Source organism: Wolffia australiana, chromosome 18 (genome assembly GCF_029677425.1).
Source record: "Wolffia australiana isolate 7733 chromosome 18, ASM2967742v1".
Classification (NCBI taxonomy): Eukaryota; Viridiplantae; Streptophyta; class Magnoliopsida; order Alismatales; family Araceae; genus Wolffia; species Wolffia australiana.
In genome coordinates, this window is record NC_135852.1 from 626,560 (window position 1) to 636,393 (window position 9,834).

The 9,834-nt window shown below is 38.3% G+C and overlaps 1 protein-coding gene across 1 annotated transcript; it reads left to right on the top strand.

The window, feature by feature from the left end:
* Positions 1 to 225: 225 nt before the first annotated feature.
* On the top strand, positions 226 to 8,588 carry LOC144715070 (arabinosyltransferase XEG113-like). The gene is made up of 13 exons (XM_078589954.1): positions 226 to 482; positions 965 to 1,207; positions 1,314 to 1,519; positions 1,644 to 1,749; positions 1,854 to 2,113; positions 2,287 to 2,422; positions 2,746 to 2,840; positions 2,966 to 3,019; positions 3,357 to 3,470; positions 7,711 to 7,809; positions 7,877 to 8,005; positions 8,082 to 8,168; positions 8,263 to 8,588. The coding sequence occupies exons 1-13, from the start codon at positions 245 to 247 to the stop codon at positions 8,428 to 8,430; spliced, it is 1,935 nt and encodes a 644-aa protein (XP_078446080.1). The 5' UTR covers positions 226 to 244; the 3' UTR covers positions 8,431 to 8,588.
* The last annotated feature ends 1,246 nt before the right edge of the window (positions 8,589 to 9,834 follow it).

The following is a 9,834-nucleotide window of genomic DNA, read 5'->3' on the forward strand; positions in this document are numbered from 1 at the left end:
CCGTCCAAATTACCCCGGCTTTCGTCCTGGTTCGTAGTTTTTTAATCAGACTGAACGAGTCTGGAGGGGCCACAGGCATTGAAGCTGACGAGGCCTTGCGCCAATCGATTCTCTTTCACGGTAAATTATTGTTTTGGTCGTTGGTTCATCACCCTTTTCCACTGCGCCGTAAAATTCTGTGGACCCCCCGTTTCTTCCCAAATTAATTCCTTTCATGTAGCGAAAGACTCGGTCGCTGGAGAAGATGAGACGAGCAAAAGGGATGAAATTTGCGGAGCGTGCTCTTCGCGGCCTCCAGTCAGAAGGGATGGGCAAGGGGGACTTCTTCAAGGAAAAGCCCGGATCTTGGTGTAGACCGCTGTTCCTCGCGATCTACGTCGCTGTCGCAGTGGGAATTGTTTTCACTGGATTCTTCATTCTCTCCTCATTCTACTCCGGCGTGCTCTCCTGGTCGCCCTCCCCGCACTCCATTGGCAGCTCCGGTGAGTGGGCGACGTCCCCGTTCCTTTGTTTTATCAATTTAGTCTCCGTTGTTCAACGGCTCATTGACATCTCTTCTCAAAATGGACGCCTCTTCTTGTTCGGTTTTCCTATTGGGAAACAGATATGCGCAAGAGGAAACCCAAATAGTTGTGACGAGCGATCCCCCAGGATTTTTATCTGCTGGAGTCTCTCCCTTTCCATTCCAGATGTTTGCTTAATCTTTTGAGTATCCCTCTTCCTTTCAAATGGATACTTATCATACCTCCGAATTGAAGAAATATAAGAATTTTGCTTCAGCCCCGAATTCTGAAAAAACAATAATTTCATTTATTCGTATTTAAGTCGATGAATGATCCGTTTATCAGATCTGGTTGCCTGATGCCCTGACCCCCATTCATTTCGCATTAATTGTGGGAAGTTATTCAGAGAGTGAGTACCCCGAGCATCTTTCCTCAAAGAACTAACAGAGCTTATCGTTCAGCTGCCCCATCAGCAACGTACAAGAAGCCTCGTATCAACATATGGGAGAGGGATATATGGGAGGCCCCTCCTGCAGGATCGAAAATGCCCCCTTTGAAGTCATTCAGATTGAGCAAGGAATTGGTTAAACACAGGGTGAAAGACAATATTATTGTTGTCACCTTCGGTAACTACGGCTTCATGGACTTCATATTGAACTGGGTGAAGCATTTGACTGATCTCAATGTCACCAATCTGCTAGTTGGTAAGGTTTTCCTACTAAAGCCGACGGATAATTTTTTTTCTGGGTCAGAATTTGATTTATCTTCAGGGATACAATCATCTCGTGTCATTTTTTTTCCTCCTAACAGGTGCCATGGACGTCAAGCTCTTGGAAGCGCTGTACTGGAAAGGGGTCCCGGTTTACGATATGGGTAGTCAGATGATAATAGCTGATGTCGGCTGGGGTTCTGCTGAATTTAATAAGATGGGACGAGAGAAAGTGTTGCTAATCAACTCGTTCTTGCCGTTTGGATATGAGCTATTGGTCTGTGATACCGACACCGTCTGGCTGAAGGTATACATTTTCTAACTTTTTTTTTCTCTTTGACTTTAAGAATGTCTCGATTCCCATCATGCATTTTCATTTTTATGATTAACTTTAGTTTATCCTTCTTTATTTTTTGATTTGCATCGTGCAGAATCCGTTTTCATACCTTGCGCGATTTCCAGAGGCAGATATCCTCTCTTCAACTGATTCACTGGTGCCCACGGTAACGGATGACAGTTTAGAAGATTGGGAGCTCCGTGAGTGACTCTACCCAAGTTAAATCCGGCCATCCCTGCTCATCGTATTCCGATATTCCTGTTTCGGTTCATTGACTGTTGATCAACCGCCTTCAAATTTTCAGTTGTCAGGGGTGCCCTCAATATTGGAATCTTCCACTGGCGTCCCACTAATTCCACAATGAAGATGGCAAAGAAATGGAAGGATCTCCTTCTATCTGATGACAAAATTTGGGATCAAAATGGCTTTAACAACCTCATTTATGAAGTATATGGTCCCAGTGTTGAAGGAAACAACGGCCTTGTCCATGCTTTTGATGGAAAGCTGAAACTTGGTATCCTGCCTGTGAGCATCTTTTGCAGTGGACACACTTATTTTGTTCAGGTTGCTCCTTCCTTTTTTCTTTCAGTAAGAAATTGACTAGTTATTTTATGCGTGTACTGTCTATGCCACTATGACCTTCCCTTTGACTTTTAAAATTTATCTTCATTATTTTTTGAAAAATGTTTAAAAATTTTGAATGCTCATCATGTCATGCGCGTGAATTTGGTTAACAGGCACTACATGAACAGCTTAGACTACAACCATATTCAGTCCATACATCATTTGAGTTAGGCGGGACTCCTGGGAAGCGACATCGGCTTCGTGAGGCTCTTTTGTTCTATGATCCCCCAGAATACTACAATACTCCCGGTACCACCTACGGCATTTGAATATCGTACACATCATGGCTTTTGATTCAGTAAATTCATTCAAAAAAAATCTGGTTACGTGTGGATGGTACTTAGACAAACAAGAAGTCATGATGTTAAAAGAGTTAACTTATTTATGATCTTGTGGACTGTGGTTCGGCTCTACCATTTTATTTCATCAACCCACTCTCCCTCTCATGTAGTACAGAAATTTGAAATCTTTATCAAGCAAGATAACATGGATTTTTCATGAATATAGCCAGGGAGTTTACATAGTCTAATATACTACCATAGTCTTATGGCTTATTTCTTTGTGTTATGTAGCTGGATTCTTATCATTTAAACCCCACATACCTAAGACCCTTCTAATGGGTGGACCGCATACATTAGAGTCACACTTCTCTCTTGTCAATTATCAGGTATGAGCTCGATTTATTTCAGTTTCAAGTTTCACTTTGTCTCTGATATGGTGACATCTTCTTGTGGAAATAAGGTTATGTCATGAAAGTTAGAATAATTCAATTTATGGCTGCATAAATTTCAGATTAAGCAAATACGGACTGCACTTGCTATTGCCTCAATATTGAATCGGGCGCTGGTGAGTCAGTGGTGAGCTTATCAAAATGAAAAATAGGAGACAATCTTGATTTCTAGGGTAGCATACATGCATTGGACACACATTTTAGCATAACTCAAATATATATTTGTGATAACATCAATCTTGCTATTCCCTCCCTACATTTCTCTAACTCTCTCTCTATTTCTCTCTCTCTCTGTGTTTCTCTCGCATATGCTAACTCTCTAGCTTGCTCTATCTCACTATTTCTCTCTAGGCTCGAAAAGTGATATTATTTATTCTATTTTATAAAGGGAACAACCATAAGAATGTTGCTTATTGGTTGAAATGTACTCTCATTTTTGCCTTGTGTCAACAGGTTATGCCTCAACTATGGTGTAGATTTGATAGCATTTGGTATGGGCACCCAGGAGTTTTGCCGGGAACGATGACCAGACAGCCATTCCTATGCCCTCTAGACCACGTGTTTCAGGTATCTTCTTCTCAAAATCCAAAGTTAATATTACTGTGATTTTCCCCCATTCCCATTCGCAAAAGAGTCATGAGTAATAGTGACTTTATTAGTTCGTAAATTCATTTCTGGCCAATAATAGATTAGACTGGGATGTGGATTTGTGTTGAAAGTTGAAACATCCTTGGTCAAGCCCCCCTTTCCCCCATTCCCATAATAAGGGGCTGACACTTTCTCAACAAACTCCACATTGGTGGACAACCTACTCTCTCTGGATGTTCTCGTTGTTCCAGTATGTTGTAGGTGCTTGACCACCTTCAAGGTACCTTCAATATTTATAGTGTCCAAATTTTTTTTTTAATTCTCCATCAAAATGAATTTTATCAAAATATCAGCCCCATTATCCTCCGTATGAACATTTTGCAAAATAATATCCTCAGAAATAAACAACTCATGGATCTTGTGATACCGCACAACAATATGTTGTGACCGTGCATGGTAGATCTAATTCTTTCGCATGCAAAAAACACTCGTACACTCACATAACATCACTGTCATATACTCCGCCTTGGTCATACACTTCAATCACAAGGTCTCCTCAGCAGCTTTAGTAGCTGTCGTGTACTGTGCCTCTTTTTTTGACAATCAAATTGTAGACTATCGTGTAGACTTCCAAGTTATAGGTCCACTGACTACTATAAACGCATATTCAGTCATGGAGCTTTGGTTGTCTATTTCACCTGTGAAATCAGTGTCAACTTAAATATGCACTAAAACCACTCTTTGTCAAAGAGAAGTTCTACATCAGTTATGCCCTTCACATATCCACAAATTTAAATAACCATGCTCTTACGATCCTTCCCTAGAAAACTCATAAACTTGTTCACCAAACCAATTTGCTTAGAAACAACTGGTCTTGTATAGACCATAAAACACATGAGCGATCCAACAGTACTAGCATAAGGAATTAACTTCATTTCAGTAATGTCTTCACAAGCTTGGCAACTCAAAGAAACTAACAACCTAAATTGTTAGCTAGATGAATATTTGGTGCTTTAGCCTTAGTCATGCCAAACAGGTCAAAAATCTTCTCAAGATAGATCCACTGGTTCAGCCCCATCAAACCTTTTCCCACTCTCTGTAGATCTCCACCCCACATATGGTTTTCATCACTCCAAGGTCCTTCAGCTCAAATTCTCTGCTTAGCAATGCCTTTAACCATGAAATCTCATGAAAAGTTATTCAAACCAATGATCATGCCATCCTCACACATCCTTATTAGATGTAACAATCAAATTCACACATGTAATAGCATGTATGAGTCATACATCCATAAAGTGACTACTTTAGCTGATCAAGGGACTTCCACAACATACAAACTAAGTTTTTCGACGCAACACAACAAAGACTTTAAGTTGCTTCAGGTATATCACATTATCGAAACATCCATGAAGGAATGTCATTTTCACATCCAGTCCTCATGGCTACAACCATATGAATGGATGTGTGTTTCACTATAGGCGAGAAGACTTTGTTATCATTAACTCTCTATTTACATACAAAAACCTTTGTGATAAGTATCTAATTAAATGGTAGATTCTCATCAACACAAAGTGATGTCTTCCTGTTCTTCCAGTCAGGACCAGAAGCTCCAACAACTCTCATGTTTGGTTCTTGACCAAGGATGTACGCTCCTTAGATATTGCCCACTTCATCCCTGACTGAAAACCACTGCTCCATCTCTGAAAAACAAAGTGTCTCCTTTAATGACATAGGTTCTCCATTTATTGCAAACAAAGCATCAACCACATAATCCTTAAAAAAAATTAAGTGGACTGGTCTCACTCCTTGATTTTTTAACAACAATGTTATCATAACTTTTTGTGTCCTCTTTAGCTGATTCTCCACTTTGAACTGAATAAGGTGGACTCCACACATTCTCCACCTCAACCCAAGTCCTATCTTGAACATTACCATTGGTACAATTCTGAGTTCCTTGATTATCAAATGCCTTCACCTTGTGAGTTTCTTCAAAAACTATATATCTGCTGAGCATAATCTTCATTTATTCTAGTTTCCAAATTAAATAGCCCTTCGGTCTGTTGTCGTAGCTAAGGAAGATGCACTTTTTACAATTCGGATCAAGTTAAGTTATTTCATTAGCAAGTGTAAGGACATAGAAAGTATAGGATTTCAGGAATAAGAATTGAGTTGACAAAATATGATATATTATTTTTTAAGGATACCATTCTGATACGCTAATGTATCGTACAGTAAGAATCAAGATAGATTTTGACTTACATTTGGGGCCTTCCTCTAGCTTGATCCTTCAAACAAGAACCTCCTCAACATCATCTTCACACTCCTCAGCAACCGAGGACTTCTGATGAAACACTCTAGCCGAATTCAGCCGCCACTCACTCAGGGATATTCCGCTCCAAGAAAGCCCAAATCCATCGTGCCCCCCTCTCCTTTATTTATACTCTTTCTATATTACCTCTCTACACTACCAGTCAAGAAATAGGTAGTTATTTTTCCAGCTCATCTCCAGATGGCTAATTACCTTTAAGTCCCTGGTTCTTTTTCCTTTCATATACTCTTATAGGGATCTTATCTCATTCATTCCCTGATGCTTAAAATTTGTACTCGCATTGGATAATAAAGTTGGGCAGCAGTACAAGGGGTATCATATAGTTTTTCAAGATGTTTGATTTAAGTAACAATTTCCCAAAATTTATTATTTGATATCTACATAGATAAGTTGTGTAACAGATAATTCACAATATTTTGATGACCTTGATAGTGTTTCCAATGCTTCATATTCAATGCTCTTATAGATAACTCAAAAGGGTAATCCCAATAATCTTTCAAGACCATAGTGTTGTCATGAATGGGGATAGATGGATGTCAATCTGTCATCTGATTTGCCCGAAATTAATTTCACATGCCAACATGATGGGGACAAGTATTGATAATGATATCATAGAATGTCACAACTATTTTTTTCAAACTAAATAAACCATATTAGATTGTGAATTAAATACCTTTGTTAATCTCTATCTCCGTTCTTTATTTGTATCTCTCTATTTCTCTCTCCCTATATACTTTTTTCTGTTTATCTCTCTCTATTTCTCTTAAATATATCAATAACTCTATATTCATGTCAATAACCGTCTCCCTCTCCAAATGTGTATGTTTCTTGATGATATGCCCCTCTAATACAAGTTATCTCTTGCTCTCTGTCTTCACCTATAGACATATATATTTATTTCCATATTTTTAGATATTTTTGTCTCACTTTATCTCTCTATATATATATTTCCCAATCTATTATACATCTACCTCTATGTTTCTCTCTATCTGTACCTATTTTAGAAACATATATCCGTCCATTTATATGTTAATGCCTGTCTTTATTTTCATCAATTGTCATATGTCTCATACATCCATGCTAGATGTTGGCACAACATGACGCATGAAAAATAGGAAGGGTGGAGATTAGACCTGGATGGATGAGAAGATGTCCATCATGTCAGTTTAAAAGCACATTTATCATCATTCAAACAACCCTAGTGTTGGGTGTAACTCTTTATTCTACAGAATGAGCTGAAAGTTGTATTGGTATGTCCTCACTATGAACTTCCTAGATAATATATTGTCCTTTAATTTCTGAACTTTTGAAGTGATGATTGTCATCCTAGATAAGATATTGTCATCTTCATTCTCTCTGCTTTGGGTTTGACCCATCTGGCATTTATGGATCAAAAAATTCCATCAGTTCCATTTATTGACCCATTGTTTTCTACCAGAATTTTTTGTCCAGATTTTGGTCGTGCCAACACGTGTTTCATGGTTTGGAGCAACCGCTCTTTATTCATTAGTATTTTAATGGGAGACACAATTCTAGTGTCATTGTGAATAAAGCATGAAACAATAATGTCCTTTTAGTCTGGGAAGATTTCTTTTTCTACTTCTTTCAAATCCCCCTTGATCCTCAGTTGAGGCAATCAGTGTTTCGGATGTGATTCTGTATAATTCTGTAAGATTCATTTTTCATGGTAAAGACAATAAACTTTGAATAATGTAATTATGTTTCCTTTGATTCATTTAGGTAATTTTATTTTATGCATAACAATTTACTATATTATGTGTACCTTTGAACTCTGCAAAAGTAAATACTACGATACCTACTAGACAAGACTTGTCGTGTAACCAGTGCTCATCAATGAACGGCATCACCTTAACCCATTTCATTACTCAGATTGGATACATGATCAGTGAACTGCCAGAAGACTACTTTGGCCCCAAAATTGACTTCAGAGAATATTCTTTCTTCGACAACCCGCGCGTGCCCAATGAGGTAAGACCATGATCGGCCATAACCTTCGTCTCCAATTAAGTAAGACGCTTATTGAACTCCATTGCAGGTAATATCTTCGCGGCTGCAAGTGGAGTTATGCGAAGAGGGATCGGACACCTGCAGCAGTCCTAGAGTCGAAGTTAGACGTCATAACCTCAGGAAATTAAGATTACCCAAGAACAGCAGTGAAGAAACGGTACATTGAGAATCTTCAGGGTACATTGTCTTCTTAGAGAAAATTGACGCCTCTGGTCCTTTTTTGTTTTAATCAGATTGTTCAGCTGCTGTCTCCATACAGCAACACCAAAGTTTTGGAGTTCTCCTCCATGCAGAACGCCTTCCAGGGGTTCTCATCTCAGGCAAGATGTTCATCATCCAGTATTTGTTCAAATGGCGGAGTTCCTTTTTTTTCTTGAGGAAAAACCGAAAACAATACCTTGTCCAAAAATGCAGGAGAAAGAGCGCAAGTTCAGGAAAAGAGTGCAATCGTACATGGGAAGGTGGTGCTGTGTTGAGAACCTCACGAGGGGGCATATATATTACGATATGTACTGGGACGAGAAGCCAAGTTGGAAGCCTGAACCGCCCAAGTCCAAGGAGGAGGACCACCCACCCAAATGACTGCGATGAGAGATTGACGACATCGCAACAAATGTATTCTTTTATATATTCCCATGTCTCCATATCCATTTGTAGGTATGCCATATCGCGCCTGCAGCTGCAGACTGATTAAATAATGATCAATAAAGAACTAATAAGAGTTTTTTGGATATGAGAAATGAGAGAGAGAACTAGAAGTGGTGTGTGTGAGAGAAAAATAGAAGTATAGAGAGATAAAGAAGTAGAGAGAGTGAGAGATGGAAGTAAAGAGAGAAGTGGAGATAGAGGGAGGGAAGTAGAGAGAGATGTGTAATGAGAGAGAAATGTATAGAAAGAGAAATGTGATGAGAGTGAGAATTATGTAGAGAAGTAATGAGAGAGAAATGTATAAGAGAGAAAAGTGATGAGAGTGAGAAATATGTAGAGAACAAAAAGTAATGAGAGAGAAAAGTGATGAGAGTGAGAATTATGTAGAGAACAAAAAGTAATGAGAGAGAGTTGAGAGAGTTGAGAGAGAAGAAAGTGATGACAGAAAGTAGAGAGAGAGAAAAGCAATGAGAGAGAGTAGAGTGAGAGAAAAATAATGAGAGATAGTAGGGATTGTATGTCCGATATCCTGTATCAGACATTAGATATTCGATATCTGATATCCAGAAAAAAATGGGACGGTGTCTGATATCGGATATCGGACGATATCCGTCCGATAGGTGAAAAAGAATATCGGAGACGGATATCGTATGGGTAAGGATGAGACATATAACGGATATCGGATTTCGATATCTGGATATTAGAACCAGTATGCGCATATCGATATACGGTATCAACAGAAAACATAAGTTATGATCATCATTTTAAATGATTTATGTTAACAACGCCATGTGTTCTCGATATATATTCTACCTCGTTTACTATACACAGCTCAAACTTTTTTCCTTCCACACGGGATAATAGGATTCGGAGCTTAATGTTAAACTCCGAATCCTATTCCCCATATGGAAGAAAACAGAAATTTTGAGCTGTATATATTAAACGAGGTAGGATACATATTAAATGATTTAATGATATATTTAATAAATAATTGCTATATTATTACTTCGTTTAAAACATAATATATTTAATAAATATATGTATTTAATATATTACTACCTCATTTAATATATACTATTCAATATGTTTGTTTTCTTCCATATGGGATAACAGGATTCAGAGTTTAACATTAAGCGCTGAATCCTTTTATCCAATATGGAAGAAAACAAAAATATTGAGCTGTATATATTAAACAAGCTTACAAAGCTCTCTGCTTACCCAGTGGCCCACGTAATTCCTCTCCAAACCGTTGCATGATGGTGACTACAGCGATTAAATTATGTTTTTAACAACCCTAAATGTTGGATATCGAAATCCAACCTCGATATCCAATATAGT

Bases quoted from the DNA above. Each gene is read 5' to 3' on its own strand.
- LOC144715070 (XM_078589954.1), top strand. From the start codon at position 245: ATGAGACGAGCAAAAGGGATGAAATTTGCGGAGCGTGCTCTTCGCGGC. The intron at 2,114-2,286 runs GTTGCTCCTTCC...TTTGGTTAACAG, and splicing joins GACACACTTATTTTGTTCAG to GCACTACATGAACAGCTTAG. The intron at 2,423-2,745 runs GTACCACCTACG...TGTGTTATGTAG, and splicing joins AGAATACTACAATACTCCCG to CTGGATTCTTATCATTTAAA.